A 27,356-nucleotide genomic window follows, 5' to 3' on the forward strand; every position below is an offset into this window, starting at 1 on the left:
AAGCGCTTAGAACAGTGCACTGCACATAGTAAGCGCTTAATAAATGCCATTAATAATAATAATAATAATAACAAGTTGGCAACATATAGAGACAGTACCTACCCAAAAGTGGGCTCACAGTCTAAAAGACTTTAAAGACTGTCTAAAAGACAGTCTTAAGGAGTTTATATTCTAATGGATGGAAAGCTTTTTTCCCTATGTTCCCCTCTCCTCGATCTTTCCTCTGATCTTCCTCTACTCTCCTTGCTCCCTCTGCTTTCTTGCTCTTGCTCTCTTGGCCATCAGCCTCAGTTCCCCCCACCCACGCCCCATCCTGGCCCACTTTGAGCCCTCAAAATTCATTCATTCAATCGTATTTATCGAGCGCTTACCGTGTGCAGAGCACCGCACCGAGCTCTTGGGAAGTACTCGGCGCAGAGCACTCTACTAAGTGCTTGGGAGTTAGAAGACACCATCTCTGCCCTCCAGGATCTTGCTATACTTGTACATATTTACTATTCTCCTTCCTCTCCCCATCATGTTCTTTGCAAATACCACTAAATGCACCCAGGAGACCTGGGCGGAAGGAGGGTCCTCCAATTTCTTTTCAGTTTTGTTTTGGATCTAGAGCCCCCCTCTTCCCTTTAGCCTCTTGGGTCCCTTACTCTGCTTGTCCCCCGTCTCTCTTGCTCCCAATCAATCTATTAATCAATTAATGGTATTTGTTGAGTGATTACTGTGTGCAGAGCACTGTACTATGCCTCCTCACTGGGCCTCATTCTCACCCGTCCCGCCGTCGACCCCCGGCCCACGTCCTCCCCCTGGCCCGGAATTCCCTCCCTCCACACATCCGCCAAACTAGCTCTCTTCCTCCCTTCAAAGCCCTGCTGAGAGCTCACCTCCTCCAGGAGGCCTTCCCACACTCAGCCCCCTTTTTCCTCTCCTCCTCCTCATCCCCCTCCCGCCCTACCTCCTTCCCCTCCCCACAGCACTTGTATATCTTTGTGCAGACTTATTACTCTATTTTACTTGTACATATTTACTATTCTATTTATTTTGTTAATGATGTGCATATAGGTATAATTCTATTTGTTCTGACGACTTTGACACCCATCTACACGTTTTGTTTTGTCGTCCGTCTCCCCTGTTGTTAGGTAGGGACCGTCTCTATACGTTCCTGACTTTTTTTTTATAATGGCATTTATTAAGCGCTTACTATGTGCAAAGCACTGTTCTAAGCGCTGGGGTGGTTACAAGGTAATCAGAATATCCCACGGGGGGGCTCACAGGCTTAAGCCCCATTTTACAGATGAGGTAACTGAGGCACAGAGAAGTTAAGTGACTTGCCCAAAGTCATACTGCTGACAACTGGGATTTGAACCCATGACGTCTGACTCCAATGCCGTGATGACCTCTCGGGCCTCCATTTTCCCATCCCCGATTTGGACCCTAATGCCCATGAATGTTTGGGTAACCTTCATCCTTGAAAAGTGACCTGTACTTCCCAAGCGCTTAGTCCAGTGCTCTGCACACAGTAAGTGCTCAATAAATACGACTGAATGAATGAATGAATACTATGTGCTTGGAAAAGTCCAATACAGTAGATTTTGTAGACCCGATCCCAGCGAGGCCCAGTGGAAAGATCTCGGGTTTGGGAGTCAGAAGGTCCTTGGTTCTAATCCCGGTTCCACCACTTTTCTTCTGTGTGACCTTGGGCGAATCACTTCACTTCTGTGTACCTCAGTAACCTCACGGGTCAAAATGGGGATTAAGAGTGTGAGCCCCATGTGGGACAGGAACTGTATCCAACCCGATTATCTTGTATCTACCCCAGAGCTTAGGGCACCGCCTGGTTCGTAATAAGCACTTAAGACACGGGATAAAAGGAAGGAACTTACAATGTAGTCAAGGAGACAGACACTAAAGCGAGGGAGTGGCGGAGAATTAGGCGATGGATACAAGTGGTCCCCTTCCCTTGGCTACCCCCAGCCATGAGGCGCCCCATTTTCTGCCTTCCCCCATAATGCTCTGAGATGGTTCTCCCCCGTCCAGCTGCAGCAGGGGCCGCAGGGCCTGACGCTCGCCCTGTCCCGTGGAGGTGGGGATGCCCAAGAGTCCCCGAGTGGCCGACTCATTGAGGTGGAGCGCAATGTGAGTGCCTGCTTGGTGGGAGAGGGGGCAGGGGAGGAGCAGCCCCCTAAGGTGGGACTAGGGGAGGGGGCACCACTTCCAGGAGCAGGAGAGGGGCAGCCCCCTGGGGTGGAAGAAGGGTCAACCCCCTGGGGTGGGCCTGGAGGAAAGCAGGCAGGTCCCCGGGGTGGAGGTCATTGGTTTGGGCCAATGATCTCAGATGACCCCCGTGCCCTCCGTGCCCCCTTCTTGGGCAGAATGCGGCACTGGCGGCCGAGAAGGCAGCTTTGCTGGCACAGCTGCGGCAGCTGGAGGGGCAGGTGGCCACCCTGCAGGCCCAGGCGCTGGACACGCAGCAGCAGCAGCAACGGACCCAGGCGAACACCAGCCAGTTGCAGGTGGGCGACCCTCCCTCTTTGCCCCGGGGAGACCGCCTTCTCCCCCTCTACCCTGGGGAGGTCTCCCCCCACCACCCTCTTCTGCTCCTGGGAGATTGCCCTCTCCCTCTTCTGTTCCTGGGGTGATCATTCCCACCACCCTCTGTCCCGGGGAGATAATAATAATAAAAAAAATAATAATAATAATAATGGCATTTATTAAGCGCTTACTATGTGCAAAGCACTGCTCTAAGCGCTGGGGAGGTTACAAGGTGATGAGGTTGTCCCACGGGGGGCTCACAGTCTTCATCCCCATTTTCCAGATGAGGCAGCTGAGGCCCAGAGAAGTGAAGTGACTTGCCCCAAGTCACCCAGCTGACAATTGGCAGAGCCGGGATTCGAACCCATGACCTCTGACTCCAAAGCCCGGGCTCTTTCCACTGAGCTACGCTCACCCCGCCCGTGTCCCTGGGGAGATCACCCCTTCCCCCCTGTTGTCCCTAGTGAGATCACGTCCTCCCCCACTCTGTCCTGGGGATGACCAGGACCCCTCCTTTTGGGGCCGTGGTTCACCCTGGCTCTTCCCCACTGACGCTCTTCCTTCTCCCCGCCCATCACTCATTCATTCAGTCGTATTTATTGAGTGCTTATGGTGTGCAGGGCACTGTACTAAGCGCTTGGGAGAGTAGAATACAACAATAAACAGATACATTCCCTGCCCTCAACGAGCGGGGGAGAGACAGACATTGATTGAACAAAATAAATTAGAGAAGCAGCGTGGCTCAGTGGAAAGAGCGCGGGCTTCGGAGTCAGGTCGTGGGTTCTAATCCCGGCCCCACCACTTGTCAGCTGTGTGACTTTGGGCAAGTCACTTCACTTCTCTGGGCCTCAGTTCCCTCATCTGGAAAATGGGGATGAAGACTGTGATCCCCATGTGGGACGAGCTGATTACCTTGTATCTCCCCCAGCGCTTAGAACGGTGCTTGGCACATAGTAAGCACTTAAGAAGTACCAAAATTATCATTATTATTGTCCATAAATGCTAGTCAGGGTGACGCAGAAAGGAGCGGGAGATGAGGAAAAATGGGCTTAGTCCGGGAAGGCCGTTAGGAGGAGGATATGCTTTCAGAGAGACTTTGAAGGGAGGGAGAGTCATTGTCTGTGAAATTTGAGAAGGTTTTGTTCTCTGTCTCCCCCTTTTAATCAATCAGTCAATCAATTGTATTTATTGAGCACTTACTGTGTGCAGAGCACTGTACTAAGCGCTTGGGAAGTACGAGTTGGCAACATCTAGAGACAGTCCCTACCCAACGGTGGGCTCACAGTCTAAAAGGGGGAGACAGAGAACAAAACCAAACATACTAACAAAATAAAATAAATAGAATAGATATGGACAAGTAAAATAAATAAATAAATAAATGGAGTAATAGTAGACTGTGAGCCCACTGTTGGGTAGGGACTGTCTCTATATGTTGCCAACTTGTACTTCCCAAGCGCTTAGTCCAGTGCTCTGCACACAGTAAGCGCTCAATAAATACGATTGATCGATTGATTGAGGGCGTTCCAGGCTAGAGGTAGGACGTGGGCCGGGGGTTGGTGGCGAGACGGGCCCAGTGAGAAGATGAGCGCCAGAGGAGTGAAATGTGCAAGCTGAGGTAGGAGGGGGCAAGGTGATGGACTGCTTGAAAGCCAGTGGTGAGGGGGTTTTGTTGGACACGGTGGTATCCCGCTGCACATCCCGCTCCTTCCTTCCCCCGGTGTCGTCCCGGCAGGCGGAGAAGGCGGTTCTGGAGGCGCAGGGCCGGGAGCTGCGGGAACGGGTGGAGGCCCTGGAAGAAGAGGTCCGGGGGTCTCGGCGGGCGCGGGAGGAAGCCCAGGGGCAGCAGCGGGCCCTGCTCCGGGACCACGAGGCCCTGGGCCGGCTGCAGCGGCGGCAGGAGGCCGAGCTGGAAGCACTGCTGGGCCGCCATCGGGAGCTCAAGGCCGACATCAGGCTGCTGGAGCTGGAGCACAAGGAACTGCAGGGCAGGTGGGAGTGCCGCGGGGGGGTGGGCGTAAGCGCTCAATAAATACGATTGATTGATTGATTGATTGGGGGGGGTGGGGGGGTCCAGCCTGGACCTGGCAGAAACTCCTCACCCTGGGCTTCAAGGCCGTTCATCCCCTCGCCCCCTCCTACCTCACCTCCCTTCTGTCCTTCTCCAGCCCAGCCCGCACCCTCCGCTCCTCCACCGCTGATCTCCTCCCCGTACTTCGCTCTCGCCTGTCCCGCCATCGACCCCCGGCCCACGTCCTCCCCCGGGCCTGGAACGGCCTCCCTCTGCCCCTCCGCCAAGCTAGCTCTCTTCCTCCCTTCAAGGCCCTGCTGAGAGCTCACCTGCTCCAGGAGACCTTCCCAGACTGAGCCCCTTCCTTCCTCTCCCCCTCATCCCCCTCTCCATCCCCCCATCTTACCTCCTTCCCTTCCCCACAGCACCTGTATGTATGTATATATGGTTGTACATATTTATTACTCTATTTATTTATTTTACTTGTACATATCTATCCTATTTATTTTATTTTGTTGATATGTTTGGTTTTGTTCTCTGTCTCCCCATTTTAGACTGTGAGCCCACTGTTGGGTAGGGACTGTCTCTATGTGTTGCCAATTTGTACTTCCCAAGCGCTTAGTACAGTGCTCTGCACATTGTAAGCGCTCAATAAATACAATTGATGATGATGATGATGACCTGGCTCCCCCAGCCACCGAAGGGACCTCCCCCGCCCGGCCCCTCCAGGGCAGGGTCAGCCGCACGCACCCCGACGCCCAGCATATGTGTGACGAACGATCCGCTGCAACCGTCTACACCACCTCCAGCCTGTGGTTTGTCCGGGCCGCTGAGCCCCGGGGGCTAGTGCTCACTGGGTGTCCTTTGAGGGTCCCACCTCCCCCACCATCACCAGAGAACCAGCATGGCCTAGTAAGTAGAGCCTGGGAGTCGGAAGGACCTGAGTTCTAATCCCGGCTCCGCCGCTTGCCTGCTGAGTGACCTTTCATTCATTCATTCATTCACTCATTGAGCGCTCTGCACACAGTAAGCGCTCAATAGATACGATTGAATGAATGAATGAATCTGATGTGCCATTCGCCCCCCTGCCATTTGCAGCGTGGCTCAGTGGAAAGAGCCCGGGCTTTGGAGTCAGAGGTCATGGGTCCAAACCCTGGCTCGGCCAATTTTCATTCAATCGTATTTATTGAGCGCTTACTGTGTGCAGAGCACTGTACTAAGCGCTTGGGAAGTACAAGTCGGCAACATCTAGAGACGGTCCCTACCCAACAGCGGGCTCACAGTCTAGAAGGGGGGAGACGGACAACAAAACAGAACATATTAACAAAATAAAATGAATAGAATAGTAAATCAATCAATAGTATTTATTGAGCGCTTACTGTGTGCAGGGCGCTGTACTAAGCGCTTGGGAAGTACAAGTCGGCAACATCTAGAGACGGTCCCTACCCAACAGCGGGCTCACAGTCTAGAAGGGGGAGACAGGCAACAAAATGAAACATATTAACCAAATAAAATAAATAGAATAGTAAATACCTACAAGCAAGTCCTTGGGCAAGTCACTACACTTCTCTGGGCCTCAGTTACCTCACAAAATGGGGATTGAGACCGTGAGCTCTATGCGGGATGGGGAGTCTGGCCCGTTTAGCTCATATCTGCCACAGTGCTCAGTATATATTACTATATACTATACTACTATACTATATACTATATTACTATTATTATATGCACATATTAAGCGCCTCACCAATACCACAATTATTATTATTATTCATTCATTCATTCATTCAATCATATTTACTGAGCGCTTACTGTGTGCAGAGCACTTGGAAAGTACAATTCGTGGCTTAGTGGAAAGAGCCCGGGCTTTGGAGTCAGAGGTCATGGGTTCAAATTCCACCTCTGCCACTTGTCAGCTGTGTGACTTTGGGCAAGTCACTTCACTTCTCTGGGCCTCAGTTCCCTCATCTGTAAAATGGGGATTAAGACTGTGAGCCCCACGTGGGACAACCTGATCACCTTACATCCCCCAGCGCTTAGAACAGTGCTTTGCACATAGTAAGCGCTTAACAAATGTCACCACCATCATTATTATTATTATTATTAAAATTCAGCAACACATAGAGACAGTCCCTGCCCCAAAACAGGCTCATAGTCTAGAAGGGGGAGACAGGCAGCAAAACAAAGCAAGTAGACAGGTGTCAATACCATCAAAATAAATGGAATTATAGAATTATAAATATACACATAGCGTGGCTCACCAACTCCACACCCCCATCAGTCATTCGATTGTATTTATTGAGCGCTTACTGTGTGCAGAGCACTGTACTAAGTACAAGTTGGCGACATATAGAGACGGTCCCTACCCAACAGCGGGCTCACGTCATCACCACCTCCAATTCATTTGTTCATTCATTCAATCGTATTTATTGAGCGCTTACTGTGTGCAGAGCACTGTACTAAGCGCTTGGGAAGTACAAGTTGGCGACATATAGAGACGGTCCCTATCCAACAGCGGGCTCACGTCATCACCAACTCCAATTCATTCATGCGTGGCTCAGTGGAAAAGAGCCCGGGCTTTGGAGTCAGAGGTCATGGGTTCAAATCCCCGCTCCACCAAATGTCAGCTGTGTGACTTTGGGCAAGTTGACTAACTTCTCTGTGCCTCAGTTCCCTCATCCGTAAAATGGGGATGAAGACTGTGAGCCCCCCCGTGGGACAAACTGATCACCTTGTAACCTCCTCAGCGCTTGGAACAGTGCTTTGCACATAGTAAGTGCTTAATTAATGCCATCATTATTATGGGGAAGCAGCGTGGCTCAGTGGAAAGAGTGTGGGCTTGGGAGTCAGAGACCATGGGTTCGAATCCCAGCTCCGCCACTTGTCAGCTGTGTGACCTTGGGCAAGCCACTTAACTTCCCCGAGCCTCAGTTCCCTCATCTGTAAAATGGGGTTGAAGACTGTGAGCCCCCCGTGGGACAACCTGATCACCTTGTATCCTCCCCAGCGCTTAGAACAGTGCTCCGCACACAGTAAGCGCTTAACAAACACCACTAAAAAAATTCATTCATCCATTCAATCGTATTTATTGAGCGCTTACTGTGTGCAGAGCACTGGGGTAAGCGCTTGGGAAGTCCAAGTTGGCAACATATAGAGACGGTCCCTACCCGACAGTGGACTCGCAGATCTAGAAGGGGGAGACACTTGTCTGCTGGGTGACGTCGGGCAAGCCTCTTCACTTCTCCGGGCCTCAGTTACCTCATCTGGAAAATGGGGATTCCGGGCCTGGAATGCCCTCCCTCTGCCCATCCGCCAAGCTAGCGCTCTTCCTCCCTTCAAAGCCCTACTGAGAGCTCACCTCCTCCAGGAGGCCTTCCCAGACTGAGCCCCCTCCTTCCTCTCCCCCTCGCCCCCCTCTCCCTTCCCCCCATCTTACCTCCTTCCCTTCCCCACAACACCTGTATATATGGATATATGTTTGTACAGATTTATTACTCTATTTATTTATTTGACTTGTACATATCCATTCTATTTATTTTATTTTGTATGTTTGGTTTTGTTCTCCGTCTCCCCCTTCTAGACTGTGAGCCCACTGTTGGGTAGGGACCGTCTCTAGATGTTGCCAACTTGTACTTCCCAAGCGCTTAGCCCGGTGCTCTGCGCACAGTGAAGCGCTCAATAGATACGACTGATGATGTCGATGGGTTCGAATCCCGGCTCCACCACAAGTCTGCTCTGTGACCTTGGGCAAGTCACTTAACTTCTCGGAGCCTCAGTTCCTTCATCTGTAAAATGGGGATGGTGACTGTGAGCCCCCCGTGGGACAACCTGATCACCTTGTATCCCCCCGCCCCAGCGCTTAGAACAGTGCTATGCACATAGTGAGCGCTTAACAAATGCCATCATTATTATTATTATAATGATGATGATGATGAAGACTCCAATTCCACCACCACCACCACCACCACCACCACACTCATCCTTGCCGGCCTTCTCTCTCCCGGGGTTGAGCGGACCCCCCCGTCTCTCTGCGGCCGTCCGTCCCTCTTGGGGAGGGGGCGGGCAGGGCCCACGTCCCTGACAGTTTCCCCCCACCGTCCCGCTCCCCAGGTATGAGCAGCTACAGGTTCAGAGGACACAAGTGGACGCCCAGGAGGCCTCTCTGCGGGCAGAGCGGGAGCGACTGGCTCAGGATGGGCAGCGGCAGCGAGGGCTGGAAGAGGCCCTGCAGCGCCTGCAGGGCGAGCATGACAGGTACTCTATTTACTTCTCCATTTATTGATTTTATTTGTACATGTTCGTACTTCCCAAGCGCTTAGTCCAGTGCTCTGCACACAGTAAGCGCTCAATAAATACGACTGATTGATTGATTCTATTTTGTTCATATGTTTTGTTTCGTTGTCCGTCTCCCCCTTCCAGATTGTGAGCCCACTGTTGGGTAGGGACCGTCTCTATGTGTTGCCAACTTGGACTTCCCAAGTGCTTAGTACAGTGCTCTGTACGCAGCACTCAATAAATACGATTGAATGAATGAATGAATGAATGACTCTATTTATTCTACTTGTACATATTTATTCTATTTATTTTATTCTGTTAATATGTTTTGTTCTCCGTCTCCCCCTTCTAGACTGTGAGCCCGCTGTTGGGTAGGGACCATCTCTAGATGTTGCCAACTTGGACTTCCCAAGCGCTTAGTCCAGTGCTCTGCACACAGCGCTCAATAAATACGATTGAGTGAATGAATGAATTACTCTATTTATTTATTCTACTTGTACATATCTATTCTATTTATTTTATTTTGTTAGTATGTTTGGTTTTGTTCTCTGTCTCCCCCTTTTAGACTGTGAGTCCGCTGTTGGGTAGGGAGCGTCTCTATATGTTGCCAACTTGTACTTCCCAAGCGGTTAGTACAGTGCTCTGCACACAGTGCTCAATAAATACAATTGATTGAATGAATGAATTACTCTATTTATTTATTCTATTTGTACATATTTATTCTAGTTATTTTATTCTGTTAATACGTTTTGTTTTGTAGTCTATCTCCCCCTTCTAGACTGTGAGCCCGCTGTTGGGTAGGGACCGTCTCTATGTGTTGCCAACTTGTACTTCCCAAGCACTTAGTACAGTGCTCTGCACACAGTAAGCGCTCAATAAATGCGATTGAATGAATGAATGAATGACTCTATTTATTTATTCTATTGTACATATTTATTCTATTTATTTTATTCTGTTAATACGTTTTGTTTTGTCATCTGTCTCCCCCTTCTAGACTGTGAGCCCGCTGTTGGGGAGGGAACGTCTCTAGATGTCTAGAGAAGCAGCATGGCTCAGTGGAAAAGAGCCTGGGCTTCGGAGTCAGAGGTCGTGGGTTCAAATCCCGGCTCCGCCACTTGTCAGCTGTGTGACTTTGGGCAAGTCACTTCACTTCTCTAGGCCTCAGTTACCTCATCTGGAAAATGGGGATTAAGACTGTGAGCCCCACGGGGGACAACCTGGTCACCCTGTAACCTCCCCAGCGCTTAGAACAGTGCTTTGCACATAGTAAGCGCTTAATAAATGCCATTATTATTCTTTTTATTTTATATGTTGCCAACTTGTACTTCTTAAGCGCTTAGTACAGTGCTCTGCACACAGTAAGCGCTTAATAAATACAATTGAATGAATGAATGAATTGGATGAATATTCCCCGTTAGTCAGTCAGTTGGTCATTCATGCTTGTTGAGCATTTACTGCATGCCGAGCACTGTACTAAGTGCTTGGGAGATTAATACAGTGCTCTGCACACAGTAAGTGCTCATAAATACTATTGAATGAATACAAACTGTGCATATAGCTGTAATTCTGTTTGTTCTGATGATTTTGACACCTGTCTACGTGTTTTGTCTTGTTGTCTGTCTCCGCCTTCTAGACTGTGAGCCCGTTGTTGGGTAGGGACCGTCTCTAGATGTTGCCGTCTTGTACTTCCCAAGCTCTTAGTCCAGTGCTCTGCACACAGTAAGCACTCAATAAATACGATTGAATGAATGAATGAATGAAGTCTACGTGTTTTGTTTCGCCATCTGTCTCCCCCTTCTAGACTGTGAGCCCGTTGTTGGGTAGGGACCATCTCCATATGTTGCCGTCAATCAATCAATCAATCGTATTTATTGAGCACTTACCGTGTGCAGAGCACTGGACTAAGCGCTTGGGAAGTCCAAGTTGGCAACATATAGAGACGGTCCCTACCCAACAGTGGGCTCACAGCCTAGAAGGGGGAGACAGAGAACAAAGCAAAACATATTAACAAAATAAAATAAGTAGAATAGATATCAATCAATCAATCGTATTTATTGAGCACTTATTGTGTGCAGAGCACTGTACTAAGCGCTTGGGAAGTCCAAGTTGGCAACATCTAGAGGTGGTCCCTACCCAACAGTGGGCTCACAGTCTAGAAGGGGGAGACAAAGAACAAAACAAAACATATTAACAGAATAAAATAAATAGAATAGATATCAATCAAGCAATTGTATTTATTGAGCGCTTACTGTGTGCAGAGCACTGTACTAAGCGCTTGGGAAGTCCAAGTTGGCAACATCTAGAAACGGTCCTACCCAACAGCGGGCTCACAGTCGAGAAGGGGGAGACAGAGAACAAAACCAAACATATTAACAAAATAAAATAAATAGAATAGATATCAATCAATTGTATTTATTGAGTGCTTACTGTGTGCAGAGCACTGTACTAAGTGCTTGGGAAGTCCAAGTTGGCAACATCTAGAGACGGTCCCTACCCAACAGCGGGCTCACAGTCTGGAAGGGGGAGACAGACAACAAAACCAAACATATTAACAAAATAAAACAAATAGAATAGATATGCCAATTTGTACTTCCCAAGTGCTTAGTACAGTGCTCTGCACACGGTAAGCACTCAATAAATACGATTGATGATGATGATGATGATATGTCAATAAATAGAATAGATAGGTAGTTCCCAAGCGCTTAGTGCAGTGCTGTGCACACAGTAAGCGCTCAATAAATGCGATTGAATGAATGAATGACTGAATGACTGAATGAATGCCCCTGTCCCTTCTCTGACCCCCGTTGCACGGGACCATCGGCCCTGTGCCCAGCGGCCAACGGGCTCCCGGGCCCTGTGTCGCAGGGCCCAGCTGCTGTTGGCGGAGGCGTCGAGGGAGCGGGGCGAGTTGCAGGGGGAGCGCGGGGAACTGCGGAGCCGGGTGGCCCGCTTGGAGCTGGAGCGGGCTCAGCTGGAGGCCCAGGCCCAGACCCTGCGGGAAGTCAACCAGAAGCTGGACCTCAGCGTCTGCAAGCTAACCACCCAGTGCCAGGTCAGTTGGGCCACTCGTGGCCACAAGATGGGGGAGCAGGAGGAGGGGGGCAGCGTGGAAACGATAATCATTCATAATTGTGGTATTGGTTAAGCGCCGACTATGTTACCGGTAGGCTCTGTTCTAAGCACTGGAGTTAATATGAGATAATCGGGTTGGACCAAGTCCCTATCCCACGTAGGGCTCACCGTCTTAATCACCTTGTAACCTCCCCAGTGCTGAGACCAGTGCTTTGCACATAGTAAGCGCTTAATAAATGCCATTATTATTGTTATTATTATTATTATTATTAATCCCAGATCCGCCCTTTCCTCTCCATCCAAACCACTACCCTGCTCGTTCAAGCTCTCATCCTATCCCGTCTGGACTACTGCATCAGCCTTCTCTCTGATCTCCCATCCTCCTGTCTCTCCCCACTTCAATCCATAGTTCACGCCGCTGCCTGGATCGTCTTTGTCCAGAAGTGCTCTGGGCATGTCACTCCCCTCCTCAAAAATCTCCAGTGGCTACCAATCAATCTGCGCATCGGGCAGAAACTCCTCACCCTGGGCTTCCAGGCTGTCCATCCCCTCGCCGCCTCCTACCTCACCTCCCTCCTCTCCTTCTCCAGCCCAGCCCGCACCCTCCGCTCCTCCACCGCTGATCTCTTCACCGTACCTCGTTCTCGCCTGTCCCGCCATCGACCCCCGGCCCACGTCATCCCCCGGGCCTGGAATGCCCCCAATCCCTCTGCCCATCCGCCAAGCTAGCTCTCTTCCTCCCTTCAAGGCCCTACTGAGAGCTCACCTCCTCCAGGAGGCCTTCCCACACTCAGCCCCTTCCTTCCTCTCCCCGTCCTCCCCGTCTCCATCCCCCCCATCTTACCTCCTTCCCTTCCCCACTGCACCTATATATATGTATATATGTTAGTACATATTTATTACTCTATTTATTTATTTATTTATTTTACTTATTCATATCTATTCTATTTATTTTATTTTGTTAGTATGTTTGGTTTTGTTCTCTGTCTCCCCCTTCTAGACTGTGAGCCCGCTGTTGGGTAGGGACTGTCTCTATGTGTTGCCGACTTGTACTTCCCAAGCATTTAGTACAGTGCTCTGCACACAGTAAGCACTCAATAAATACGATTGATTGGTTGATTAACCTCCCCAGCGTTTAGAACAGTGCTTTGCATATAGTGTATTTTCATATAGTATAGTGCTTTGCATGAGAAGCAGCGTGGCTCAGTGGAAAGAGCCCGGGCTTTGGAGTCAGAGATCACGGGTTCAAATCCCAGCTCCACCAACTGTCAGCTGTGTGACTTTGGGCAAGTCACTTCACTTCTCTGAGCCTCAGTTACCTCATCTGTAAAATGGGGATGAAGGCTGTGAGCCCCCCATGGGACAGCCTGATCACCTTGTAACCTCCCCAGCGCTTAGAACAGTGCCTTGCACATAGTGAGCGCTTAACAAATGCCATCATTATTATTATTATATAGTATAGTATAGTGCTTTGCATGAGAAACAGCGTGGCTCAGTGGAAAGAGCCCAGGCTTTGGAGTCAGAGGTCACAGGTTCAAATCCCAGCTCCACCAACTGTCAGCTGTGTGACTTTGGGCAAGTCACTTCACTTCTCTGGGCCTCAGTTCCCTCATCTGGAAAATGGGGATGAAAACTGTGAGCCCCCCGTGGGACGACCTGATCACCCTGTAACCTCCCCAGCGCTTAGAACAGTGCTTTGCATGTAGTAAGCGCTTAACAAATACCATTATTATTATTATATAGTAAGCGCTTAATAAATGCCATCATCATTATTATTATTATTTATTATTACCCCAGTGCTTAGAACAGTGCTCGGCACGTAGTAAGCACTTAACAAATGCAATTATTACCAAATGCCATTGTTTATGTTATTATTATGGTTCTTATTATGCGGTGTGAGGTTCTTTGCGTTGATGGGGAGGTGGGCCCCTGGCGTCGGGTAAGTAGGGACTGGCTCTATATGTTACCAACTTGTACTTCCCAAGCGCTTAGTACAGTGCTCTGCACACAGTGAGCGCTCAATAAATACGATTGATGATGATGATGATGACCGAGGTCTCGCTTGGTTATAGCTGGGGGTCCGGGGTTGAGCCTCTGGCCATGAGACCACTTTTGGGTAGGGACCGTCTCTCTATGTTGCCAGCTTGTACTTCCCAAGCGCTTAGTCCAGTGCTCTGCACACAGTAAGTGCTCAATAAATATGATTGATTGATTGATTGATTGATGTCCCTTCCCTCGGCAGTTGCTGACAGACCTACGAGCGGCCCAGGAGGAGGAGAACCGGCAGCTGCTGGCCGAAGTGCAGGCCTTGAGCCGAGAGAACCGAGGCCTCATGGAGCAGAGCCTGGAAAGCCGGGACCATTTGCATCGGGAGCAGCGCGAATACGTGTAACGGCCCCCAGACCCGCACCTTGGGGTCCCCCCCACTGCAGCTTCCCCTTTCCCATCCACTGCACCTCTTCTCCTCCCCCACTGTAGCTCCCCTTTAATAATAATAATAATAATAATAATGATGGCATTTATTATTCCCTGTGGGGAGCAGGGAATCTGGAGACTGGGAAGGTGCAGGGATAAGGGGTGGGGGGAGAAAGTTGGTTTTGTAGGAAGGAGGTACCTTATTAATAATAATAATGATAATGATGGCATTTATTATTCCCTGCGGGGAGCAGGGAATCTGGAGACTGGGAAGGTGCAGGGATAAGGGGCGGGGGGAGAAAGTTGGTTTTGTAGGAAGGAGGTGCCTTATTAATAATAATAATGATAATGATGGCATTTATTATTCCCTGCGGGGAGCAGGGAATCTGGAGACTGGGAAGATGCAGGGATAAGGGGCGGGGGGAGAAAGTTGGTTTTGTAGGAAAGAGGTACCTTATTAATAATAATAATGATGGCATTTATTATTCCCTGCGGGGAGCAGAAATCTGGAGACTGGGAAGGTGCAGGGATAAGGGGTGGGGGGAGAAAGTTGGTTTTGTAGGAAGGAGGTACCTTATTAATAATGATAATGATGGCATTTATTATTCCCTGCGGGGAGCAGGGAATCTGGAGACTGGGAAGGTGCAGGGATAAGGGGTCGGGGGAGAAAGTTGGTTTTGTAGGAAGGAGGTGCCTTATTAATAATAATAATGATAATGATGGCATTTATTATTCCCTGCGGGGAGCAGGGAATCTGGAGACTGGGAAGATGCAGGGATAAGGGGCGGGGGGAGAAAGTTGGTTTTGTAGGAAAGAGGTACCTTATTAATAATAATAATGATGGCATTTATTATTCCCTGCGGGGAGCAGAAATCTGAAGACTGGGAAGGTGCAGGGTAAGGGGTGGGGGGAGAAAGTTGGTTTCGTAGGAAGGAGGTACCTTATTAATAATCATAATGATGGCATTTATTATTCCCTGCGGGGAGCAGAAATCTGGAGACTGGGAAGGTGCAGGGATAAGGGGTGGGGGGAGAAAGTTGGTTTTGTAGGAAGGAGGTACCTTATTAATAATAATAATAATAATAGTGGCATTTATTAAGCACTTACTATGTGCCACACACTGTTCTAAGCACTGGGGAGGTCACAAGGTGATCAGGTTGTCCCACGGGGGGCTCACAGTCTTCACCCCCATTTTACAGAGGAGGTCACTGAGGCCCAGAGAAGTGAAGTAACTTGCCCAAAGTCACACAGCTGACAATTGGCGGAGCCGGGATTTGAACCCGTGACCTCTGGCTCTGGGCTCACAGTCTTCATCCCCATTTTACAGATGAGGTCACTGAGGCCCAGACAAGTTAAGTGACTTTCCCGAGGGCGCAGAGCAGACAAGTGGTGGAGCCGGGATTTGAACCCATGACCTCTGGCTCTGGGCTCACAGTCTTCATCCCCATTTTACAGATGAGGTCACTGAGGCACAGACAAATTAAGTGATTTTTCCCAAGGTCACAGAGCAGACAAGTGGTGGAGCCGGGATTTGAACCCATGACCTCTGCCTCCAAAGCCCGGGCTCTTTCAACTGAGCCACGCTGCTTCTCGTAATAACGATGCTATCTGTTAAGCGCTTACTGTGTGCCAAGCACTGTTGTAATAATAATAATAATGGTATTTGTTAAGCACTTACTATGTGCCAAGCACTGTTCTAAGCGCTGGGGGGGATACAAGGTGATCAGGTTGTCCCACGGGGGGGCTCACAATCTTAATCCCCATTTTACAGATGAGGTAACTGAGGCCATGAGAAGTGAAGTGACTTGCCCAAAGTCACCCAGCTGACAAGTGGCGGAGCCAGGATTTGAACCCATGACCTCTGACTCCAAAGCCCGGGCTCTTTCCGCTGAGCCACGCTGCTTCTCTTAGATCTTTGTTGTAGATACAAGGTGATCAGGTTGTCCCCCTGGTGGGGCTCACGGTCTTCACCCCCATTTTCCAGATGAGGTAACCGAGACCCAGAGGAGTGAAGTGATTTGCCCAAGGTCATGCAGCAGACGAGTGGCGGAGCCGGGATTAGAACCCACATCCATTATAATTATAATTATTATTAATATAACACAATATTATATTATATAATAATATTATAATAATATGATATATTATTATTATTATTATTATTATCCTCTGATTCCCAGGCCTGTGCTCTTTCCACTAGGCCATGCTGCTTCTTTCGTCCTCCCACTCCCTTGGCTGCTGCAGCTCCTCTCCCCCATCCACTGCAGCTCCTCTCCCCCATCCACTGCAGCTCCCCTCCTCCCCCACTGCATCCCCCTTTCCCCCCACTGCAGCCCCCTTTCCCCCTGCCACTGCAATTTCCTCCCCTCACCGCAGATCCCCTTCCTCCACTGGAGCTCCTCCCCCAGCCCTGAAATAATAATAATAATAATAATAATAATAGTAATAATAATAATAATATCATCATCAATCGTATTTATTGAGCGCTTACTATGTGCAGAGCACTGTACTAAGTGCTTGGGAAGTACAAATTAATAATAATAATAATAACAATAACGTTTGTTAAGCGCTTACCATGTGCAAAGCACTGTTCTAAGCGCTGGGGGGATACAAGGTGATCACGTTGTCCCACGGGGGGCTCACAGTCTTAATCCCCATTTTACAGATGAGGGAATGGAGGCCCAGAGAATAATAATAATAATGATAATAATAATAATGATGGCATTTATTAAGCGCTTACTATGTGCAAAGCACTGTTCTAAGCACTGGGGAGGTTACAAGGTGATCAGGTGGTCCCACTGGGGGGCTCACAGTCTTAATCCCCATTTTACAGGTGAGGGAACTGAGGCCCAGAGAAGTTGTGACTTGCCCAAAGTCACACAGCTGACAATTGGCGGAGCCGGGATTTGAACCCATGACCCCTGACTCCAAAGATCGGGCTCTTTCCACTGAGCCATGAGCCATGAGCCATGCTGCTATAATAGTAATGACGGTATTTGTTAAGCGCTTACTATGTGCAAAGCACTGTTCTAAGCGCTGGGGGGATGCAAGGTGATCAGGTTGTCCCACATAGAGCTCACAGTCTTAATCCCCATTTTCCAGATGAGGTAACTGAGGCTCAGAGAAGTTAAGTGACTTGCCCAAGGTCACACAGCAGACATGTGGCAGAGCTGGGATTTGAACTCCTGACTCCAAAGCCTGGGCTCTTTCCACTGAGCCACACTGCTTCTGAAACTCCCCTTCCCAATCAATCTCCCAACCAATTAATCGATCAGTTAATAATCATAATAATGATGGCATTTATTAAGCGCTTACTATGTGCCAAACAGCGTTCTAACCACTGGTGATCAGGTTGTCCCATGGGGGGCTCACGGTCTTCATCCCCATTTTCCAGATGAGGTCACTGAGGCCCAGAGAAGTGAAGTGACTTGCCCAAAGTCACCCAGCTGCCAAGTGGCGGAGCCGGGATTTGAACCCATGACCTCTGACACCAAAGCCCGGGCCCTTTCCACTGAGCCACGCTGCTTCTCTAAGCAGTTATATTTATTCGGTGCGTACTGCATGCAGACATTGTACTCAGCACTTGGGAAAGTACAATACAGTAGAATTGGAAGACTCCTGCCCACAAGGAGCTTACAGCTTGGGTTCGAATCCCGGCTCCGCACGTGCCTGCTGTGTGACCTTGGGCAAGTCACTTCACTTCTCTGAGCCTCAGTTCCCTCATCTGGAAAATGGGGATTAAGACTGTGAGCCCCCTGTGGGACAGCCTGATCACCTTGTAACCTTCCCAGTGCTTAGAACAGTGCTTTGCACATAGTAAACACTTAATAAATGCCATCATTATTATTATTATTATTATTAATTGGCATGAAGTAATGATATTTCATTATTATTATTTTGGGGATGACTGTCCCTTATGCTCTGCTTCCCCCTCCGTTCACCTTGGCCTCACTCCAGCTCTGCTTTTTCCCGATCCCTTTCTGCTAGGCTCTTCCCCAGCCCTTCCCTCCCGTATCCCCCTTCTTCTCCTGGACATAGCACATAGTCTGGGAGGCCTTCCCAATCGCTTAGTACAGTGCTCTGCACACAGTAAGCGCTTAATAAATACAATTGAATGAATGAATGAATGAAAGGAGGCCTTCCCAGACTGAGCCCCCTCCTTCCTCTCCCCCTCGTCCCCCTCTCCATCCCCCCCACCTTACCTCCTTCCCCTCCCCACACCACCAAACATATATGTATATATGTTTGCACGTATTTATTACTCTATTTACTTATTTTACTTGTACGTATTTATTCTATTTATTTTATTTTGTTAATCTGTTTTGTCTTGTTGTCTGTCTCCCCCTTCTAGACTGTGAGCCCGCTGTTGGGTAGGGACCGTCTCTATACATTGCCAACTTGTACTTCCCAAGCGCCTAGTCCAGTGCTCTGCACACAGTAAGCGCTCAATAAATACGATTGAATGAATGAATGAATGAAAGGAGGCCTTCCCAGACTGAGCCCCCTCCTCCCTCTCCCTCTCCTCCCCTTCCCCATCCCCCCGCCTTACCTCCTTCCCCTCCCCACAGCACCTGTATATATGTATATGTGTTTGCATGTATTTATTACTCTATTTTATTTGTACATATTTATTCTATTTATTTTATTTTGTTAATCTGTTTTGTCTTGTTGTCCGTCTCCCCCTTCTAGACTGTGAGCCCGCTGTTGGGTAGGGACCGTCTCTAGATGTTGCCGACTTGTACTTCCCAAGCGCCTAGTCCAGTGCTCTGCACACAGTAAGCGCTCAATAAATGCGATTGAATGAATGAATGAATGAATGAATGAATGGACATCTCCCTGCCCCCCTCAATTCCCTTACCTCCCCGCCGACCACCCCGGCCATTCCTTTCTTCTGTAGGGACCAGTTGAACGCTCTGCGCAGGGAGAAGCAGAAACTGGTGGAGAAGATCATGGACCAGTATCGAGTGCTGGAACCCAGCCCCTTGGCCCGACCCAAGTGAGTCCTTGCCTCCAGCCGGTGACCTTTGACCTTTGACCTTCCCCCCGACTCCAGCAAGTCCTGCCTCTGACCTCGAGGGCTCCCGTGGACCCCGTTCCAACCAGGAGCAGTGTAGCCTTGTGGCTGGGAGTCAGGAGACCTGGGTTCTAATCCCGGCCCCGCCATCTAGACTGTGAGCCCGCTGTTGGGTAGGAACAGTCTCTATATGTTGCCAACTTGTACTTCCCAAGCGCTTAGTACAGTGCTCTGCACACAGTAAGCGCTCAATGAATACAATTGAATGAGTGAAAGAACCTGCCAGCCGTGTGACCTCGGGCGACTCATTTAGACTGTGAGCCCGCTGTTGGGTAGGGACCGTCTCTAGATGTTGCCAACTTGTACTTCCCAAGCGCTTAGTACAGTGCTCTGCACACAGTAAGCGCTCAATAAATACGATTGAATGAATGAATGAATGAATTTAGCTTCTCCGGGCTTCAGCATTCCCATCTTTAAAATGGAGATTAAATATCTGTTCTCCCTCCGACTTAGACCGTGAGTCCAGTGTGGGACAGGGATGGGATCTGATCTACTTATGCTGTAGCTTCTCCAGAGCTTAGTACAGTAGTTGCTGGCACACGGTAATAATAATAATAATAATGATGATAGCATTTGTTAAGCACTTACTATGTGCAAAGCACTGTTCTAAGCACTGGGGAGGATACGAGGTGATCAGGTTGTCCCATGACAACCTGAATTAAGCTCACAGTCTTAATTCCCATTTGACAGAAGTGAAGTGACTCACCCAAAGTCACACAGCTGACAACTGGAGGAGCAGGGATTTGAACCCATGACCTCGGACTCCAAAGCCCGAGCTCTTTCCACTGAGCCACACTGCTTCTCAGTAGCGTTTGAACGACACCATGATAATTATTCATTATTAAATGTCTACGTTGGGGCCTCTCATCTGGCTTCTGTATCATCATCAATCGTATTTATTGAGCGCTTACTGTGTGCAGAGCACTGTACTAAGCGCTTGGGAAGTACAAATTGGCAACATATAGAGACAGTCCCTACCCAACAGTGGGCTCACAGTCTAAAAGACACAAGACCATCAGATCAGACACAGTCCCATTCCCCCCCCGGGGCTCACAGTCTAAGGGAGAGGGAGAATGGGCATGTCATGACCGTTCTGCAGAGGAGGAAACTGAGGCCCAGAAAAGTTAAGCTCGAGGTCACATTGCGGAGCCGGGATTAGAAACCAGGTCTCCTGGCTCCCAGATTTGTGTTCTTTCACCTAGGCCACGCTGCCTGTTCGCGCTCCAGCTTCTTCAGAGTCCAATCAGTCCTCTTTGTTTTCCCTCCAAATTCTTCCCTGGCCAGGCCCCAGTCTCCCAGGAAATTCTCACGAGAGGGGCTACGTGACCCTTCGAGTGGGCCCGAGGCGCAGCACGGCCTCACGGAGCGCATGCGGTCCTTGGGAGTCTGGAGACCTGGGTTCTAATCCCAGATCTGCCAACTGCTAGCCTATGAAGCCAACTTCCTTCCTCCGCCCCTTATCTCTGACCTTCCCAAGTCTCCAGATTCCCCTCTCCCCCTCCTTCCCCTCTCCATCCCCCCCGCCTTACCTCCTTCCCTTCCCCAAAGCACCTGTATATATGTATATATGTTTGTACGTATTTATTACTCTATTTTACTTGTGCATATCTATTCTATTTATTTTATTTTGTTGATATGTTTTGTTTTGTTCTCTGTCTCGCCCTTCTAGATTGTCAGCCAACTGTTGGGTAGGGACCGTCTCTCTATATTGCCAACTTGTACTTCCCAAGCGCTTAGGACAGTGCTCTGCACACAGTAAGCGCTCCATAAATACGATTGATTGACTGATTGCTCCCGGCCATTCCGACCTCACCACCTCTCTCGCCTCTCTCATCCCCCTTAGGAAGGGCAGCTGGCTGGCCGACAAGGTGAAGCGGCTGATGCGGCACCGTCGGGAGGGAGGTGGTCCTGGGGGGCTCCACCCTTGGGCCGAGGGGGTCGGCGGCAGCACGGAGAGCCTGAGCAGCTCAGGGGACCTGGACCTCGCCGAGGGGCCTGGTGAGTGGGACGGGGACCTGGCCCATGGAGAGGGGGTGGTACCCTCTCAAATACGTGCCAGCCACTCCCCCATCACCCCTGCCGCTTGGTCCCCATCACCCGCCCCCCAGCACCTCTTCTCCATGGCCGCCCAGCAGGCTCGGGCTCTCCGCCCCCCATGCGGCGGGCCCAGAGCTCTTGGTCCCTGAGGGACGAGGCCGTGACCGGAGGACAGCGGCGGAAGTTGAGCTCCCGTCTCCCCGTGGTGCGTGGTTCGGAGTCCTTCAGCCCCGGGGACTCCCCCCGCCAACGCTTCCGCCAGCGTCGCCCGTCTCCCCTGGGAACGGCCCCCGGCTCCCGGCCTAAAGGTGAGAACTCCCAGGGCCTTGCTTCTCACCCCCCGAGATCCCCATGCCATCGGTGCCCTCTATGCCCGCTCCCATCAGCCCTTCTTCTTCCACCGCCCCAACCTTCTGCCTCCTTTTCGGGCCTGGCCCTTCCTCTGGCCCCATCCCCTCCTCGCCCCCCGCCGACGGAGCCTCCCCTTGTCGCCCCGGGCAGTGGCTGCAACGGGATGGGACGGGGTGCCCGAAGCCCCGGAGGAAACCGGAGAGGATACCAGCCTCGAAGGTGAGCCTGGGGCTGGGGACTGGAGCTTGGCGCACGTGGGTGTGCGGAGAAGGGGGCCAGAGTGGAGGGGATGGGATGGGTGGGGGGCTAGGGCCTGCCGAGACCTCCGCGTCCCCTCTTTCCGCAGGCCACACGGAGCTGCAGCAGAAGCCTCCCCTCACTTCCTCCCTCAGTCAGTGACCCGGCGGCCCTCAGCCCCGGCCAGGGCCCGGGGTGGGAATGCCAGGGGAGCCAACGGATGCAGGCCTCAGCCCCGGGGCCCAGGGCGGGACATCAGGGAACCAGCCGATGGGATGGGATGCCAGGGGAATCGGTGAACGCAGGCCTCCATCCCAAGGCCCGGGGCAGGACACTGGGGAGCCCAGAGGATGGACGCCTCAGCTCCAGGACCCGGGGCGAGATGCCAGGGGAGAGCCGGGGGATGGAGTCCTTAGCTGACGGGTCCAGGGAGCCAGAAGATGGACACAACCCTCAGCCCCAGGGCCCGGGGAGGGACACCAGGACCCCCGAGCTGATGGGAAGGCCCAGCGGGCGGGCGGAGGGCCGACGACAACTCGGCCGTTTGTGGTGGAAGGGAGGGATTCTCTGCCCGCTCCCCGTCCCCCCGTGTGCCTTGGGCCCTCCCGGGTGGAGAGGAGCATTAGCCGACCGGGTGGCGGGGGAATAAATTGGGTTGGAAGATGTCCGAGGAGGCCGGAGGGCCTGGAAGCCGCAGACTGAGGCTACTTTATGTGCAGCGGCAGCACAGGACCCCCGGACGGGGAAGTATTGGGGAGGTGCAATGTAAGAGGAAGGCGACGATGGAAAGTCTTCCAGCCCTGGGAAGTTAGAGTAGTAATAGCAGTATAGTAGAAATAGTATTGGTAGTAATTATAGTATTTATTAAGCGACTATTTTTCTTATCAGTATTTTTTAAAAAAATGCCTTTTGTTAAGTGCTTACTGCGTGCCAGACTCTGGGCTAAGCGCTGGGGTAGATAGAAGTTAAGCAGGTTGGACCCGATCCCTGTCCCACACAGGGTTCACAGTCTTAATCCCCATTTTACGAATGAGGTAACTGAGGCCCAGGGAAGGGAAGTGAGTTGCCCGAGGTCTCGCGGCAGAGCCGGGATTGGAACCCGGGTCCTCTGACTCCGAGGCCTATTGAACACAGAGCATCGTACTAAGTGCTGGGAAAACAATCGTGTGAGAGTTAGACTAGGGTCCTTGGCCCTCCAGGGGTTCACATAGAGCAGGGAGGTGTTGGGTGACGGACATCATCATCATCAATGGTGTTTATTGAGCGCTTACTATGTGCAGAGCGCTGTACTAAGGGCTCGGGAGATTTCGATGCAACGGAGTTGGCAGACGCGTTTCCTGCCCACAACGAGCTTACGGTCTAGGGGGAGAGACAGATATTAATATAAAGAAATAATTTAGAGCATGCTAGGAAAGGGGAAATGATATAAATACAAAAACATGAAAGACAAAACTCGGAGCCCAGCAAGCCCTGGGGTGGGAGGTCTTTCTTTTTTTCATTCAATCGTATTTATTGAGCGCTTACTGTGTGCAGGGCACTGTACTAAACGCTTGGGAAGTACAAGTTGGCAACATAGAGAGACGGTCCCTACCCAACAACGGGCTGACAGTCTAGAACGGATGGGATTCAGCCTCTAGGTCTCTAGTCCTAACGAACGGCTCACAATGTGCCGGAATGACCTAAATTTCAGATTCTTGGTGCCTTTGTGTCTCTGGAAGGTGGAAATAAAGTCTGTATTGGAAGGTCTAACCCAGCCTCCGCGTCTTCCTCAGGCAGCTTCTCCCGGGTCCCCACTTTCCCCAGAAAGAGATTAGTGAGGTCACAGAGGGCCAAATTCATTCAATCATATTTTATTGAGCGCTTACTGCATGCAGAGCACTGGACTAAGTGCTTGGAAAGTACAATTCGGCAACGGATGGAGACGATCCCTGCCCAACGACGGGCTCACAGTCTAGGAGGGGGGAGATGGACAACAAAACAAAACAAGTGGACGGGCGTCAACAGCATCAATATAATTAAACAGAATTATAGGGAATAATAATAATGGTATTTGTGACTAATGTATTTATTGAGCACTTTGTTCATAACACTGCGCTAAGTGCTTGGGAGAGTACAACAGACACAGACAACAGACACATTCCCTGCCCACTGTGCTTACAGTCTAGAGGAATAATGCTTATTAAGCACTTATTGTGTGGCAAGCACTATACTAAGCGCTGGGGTATTTATTCATTCACTTCAGTGATTTTTATTGAGTGCTTACGGTGTTCATTCATTCAATTGTATTTACTGAGCGCTTACTGTGTGCAGAGCACTGTACTAAGCGCTTGGGAAGTACAAGTTGGCAACATCTAGAGACGGTCCCTACCCAACAGCGGGCTCACAGTCTAGAAGGGGGAGACGGACAACAAAACAAAACAAATAAACCAAATAAAATAAATAGAATAAATATGTACAAGTAAAATAAATAGAGTAATAAATATGTACAAACATACATACATATATACAACACATTCGTTCATTTATTCAATCGTATTTATTGAGAACATACTGTGTGCAGAGCACTGTTCTAAGCGCTTGGGAGGGTACAATACAATTAACAGACATATTCCCTGCCCACAACGAGCTTACAGTCTATCAGGTCAAACAAAGCGCTGTCCCTCCTGGAGCTCACAGTTTCAGTAGGAGGGAGAACCGGTATTGAATCCGTATCTCACAGATGAAGAAACTGAGGCAAGAGAGGTAAATTGACTTGCCCAAGGTCACTCAGCAGGGAGCCCGGATCAGAACCCAAACTGACCCCCAAACTCCTGCTCTTTCCACTAGGCTACTTGGCTGGGAGATGTGAACAGTGCTTGGCACGTAGTAAGCGCTTAACAAATACCATTATTATTATTATTATTGTTATTATTATCCGAAAAGGTACTGCAGACCGGCTAGAACCCTGAGCCAGTCTGGGATGGAAATATCTGGGATGGGAATATCTGTCGGGACTTTTCCAGGCCACACCAGGGTGGCAAAGAAGGGCGACGGAGAATTCCCCGGAGCCTTGAGAAGAGGCAGTTCTGAGGTACAGAGCATCAGCAGAATTGGAGGAAAACTCTTGTCTTTGGTTACTAATCAGTGAATTCATTCATTCAATTGTATTTATTGAGCGCTTACTGTGTGCGGAGCACTGTACTAGCATCAGCAGAATTGGAGGAAAACTCTTGTCTTTGGTTCCTAATCAGTCAATCAATTCATTCATTCAATTGTATTTATTGAGCGCTTACTGTGTGCAGAGCACTGTACTAGCAGCAGCAGAATTGGAGGAAAACTCTTGTCTTTGGTTACTAATCAGTCAATCCATTCATTCAATTGTATTTATTGAGCGCTTACTGTGTGCAGAGCACTGTCCTAGCAGCAGCAGAATTGGAGGAAAACTCTTGTCTTTGGTTACTAATCAGTCAATCCATTCATTCAATTGTATTTATTGAGCGCTTACTGTGTGCAGAGCACTGTCCTAGCAGCAGCAGAATTGGAGGAAAACTCTTGTCTTTGGTTCCTATTCAGTCAATCAATTCATTCATTCAATCGTATTTATTGAGCGCTTACTGTGTGCAGAGCACTGTCCTAGCAGCAGCAGAATTGGAGGAAAACTCTTGTCTTTGGTTCCTATTCAGTCAATCAATTCATTCATTCAATCGTATTTATTGAGCGCTTACTGTGTGCAGAGCACTGGACTAGCAGCAGCAGAATTGGATGAAAACTCTTGTCTTTGGTTCCTAATCAATCAATTCATTCATTCAATCATATTTATTGAGCACTTACTGTGTGCAGAGCACTGTACTAGCAGCAGCAGAATTGGAGGGAAACTCTTGTCTTTGGTTCCTAATCAGTCAATCAATTCATTCATTCAATTGTATTTATTGAGCGCTTACTGTGTGTGGAGCACTGTACTAGCATCAGCAGAATTGGAGGAAAAGTCTTGTCTTTGGTTCCTAATCAGTCAATCAATTCATTCATTCAATCGTACTTATTGAGCGCTTACTGTGTGCAGAGCACTGTACTAGCAGCAGCAGAATTGGAGGAAAACTCTTGTCTTTGGTTCCTAATCAGTCAATCAATTCATTCAATTGTATTTATTGAGCGCTTACTGTGTGCAGAGCACTGTCCTAGCAGCAGCAGAATTGGAGGAAAACTCTTGTCTTTGGTTACTAATCAGTCAATCCATTCATTCAATTGTATTTATTGAGCGCTTACTGTGTGCAGAGCACTGTCCTAGCAGCAGCAGAATTGGAGGAAAACTCTTGTCTTTGGTTCCTATTCAGTCAATCAATTCATTCATTCAATCGTATTTATTGAGCGCTTACTGTGTGCAGAGCACTGTCCTAGCAGCAGCAGAATTGGAGGAAAACTCTTGTCTTTGGTTCCTATTCAGTCAATCAATTCATTCATTCAATCGTATTTATTGAGCGCTTACTGTGTGCAGAGCACTGGACTAGCAGCAGCAGAATTGGATGAAAACTCTTGTCTTTGGTTCCTAATCAGTCAATCAATTCATTCATTCAATCATATTTATTGAGCACTTACTGTGTGCAGAGCACTGTACTAGCAGCAGCAGAATTGGAGGGAAACTCTTGTCTTTGGTTCCTAATCAGTCAATCAATTCATTCATTCAATTGTATTTATTGAGCGCTTACTGTGTGTGGAGCACTGTACTAGCATCAGCAGAATTGGAGGAAAAGTCTTGTCTTTGGTTCCTAATCAGTCAATCAATTCATTCATTCAATCGTACTTATTGAGCGCTTACTGTGTGCAGAGCACTGTACTAGCAGCAGCAGAATTGGAGGAAAACTCTTGTCTTTGGTTCCTAATCAGTCAATCAATTCATTCATTCAATCGTACTTATTGAGCGCTTACTGTGTGCAGAGCACTGTACTAGCAGCAGCAGAATTGGATGAAAACTCGTCTTTGGTTCCTAATCAATCAATTCATTCATTCAATCGTACTTATTGAGCGCTTACTGTGTGCAGAGCACTGTACTAGCAGCAGCAGAATTGGAGGAAAACTCTTGTCTTTGGTTCCTAATCAATCAGTTCATTCATTCAATTGTATCTATTGAGCGCTTACTGTGTGCAGAGCACTGTACTAATCAATCAACTGAGGAAGCAGGCGGTGCTGTTTATTAAGCACCTACCGTGTGAGGAGCATTGGGAAGGAATACACAGGTGGGAATTAGATGCGATCCCTGTCCCCCGTAGAATACAGCAGAGTTCATTTCATTCATTCATTCAATCGTATTTATTGAGCGCTTACTGTGTGCAGAGCACTGTGCTAAGCGCTTGGGAAGTACAAGTTGGCAACATACAGAGACGATCCCTA

The 27,356-nt window shown here is 49.4% G+C and overlaps 1 protein-coding gene across 1 annotated transcript in view; it reads left to right on the top strand.

The window, feature by feature from the left end:
• CCDC88B (coiled-coil domain containing 88B) overlaps positions 1–22,812 on the top strand; it is a 47,201-nt gene extending 24,389 nt beyond the window's left edge. Inside the window, 11 exon segments of the mRNA XM_038764724.1 lie at positions 2,032–2,130; positions 2,367–2,507; positions 4,259–4,515; positions 8,642–8,785; positions 11,672–11,858; positions 14,121–14,266; positions 19,191–19,289; positions 21,211–21,365; positions 21,503–21,712; positions 21,906–21,974; positions 22,102–22,812. Coding sequence (XP_038620652.1) covers positions 2,032–2,130; positions 2,367–2,507; positions 4,259–4,515; positions 8,642–8,785; positions 11,672–11,858; positions 14,121–14,266; positions 19,191–19,289; positions 21,211–21,365; positions 21,503–21,712; positions 21,906–21,974; positions 22,102–22,154 — 1,560 coding nt within the window. The 3' untranslated portion in view covers positions 22,155–22,812.
• The last annotated feature ends 4,544 nt before the right edge of the window (positions 22,813–27,356 follow it).

This window comes from Tachyglossus aculeatus, chromosome 22 (assembly GCF_015852505.1).
Source record: "Tachyglossus aculeatus isolate mTacAcu1 chromosome 22, mTacAcu1.pri, whole genome shotgun sequence".
Taxonomy (NCBI): Eukaryota; Metazoa; Chordata; class Mammalia; order Monotremata; family Tachyglossidae; genus Tachyglossus; species Tachyglossus aculeatus.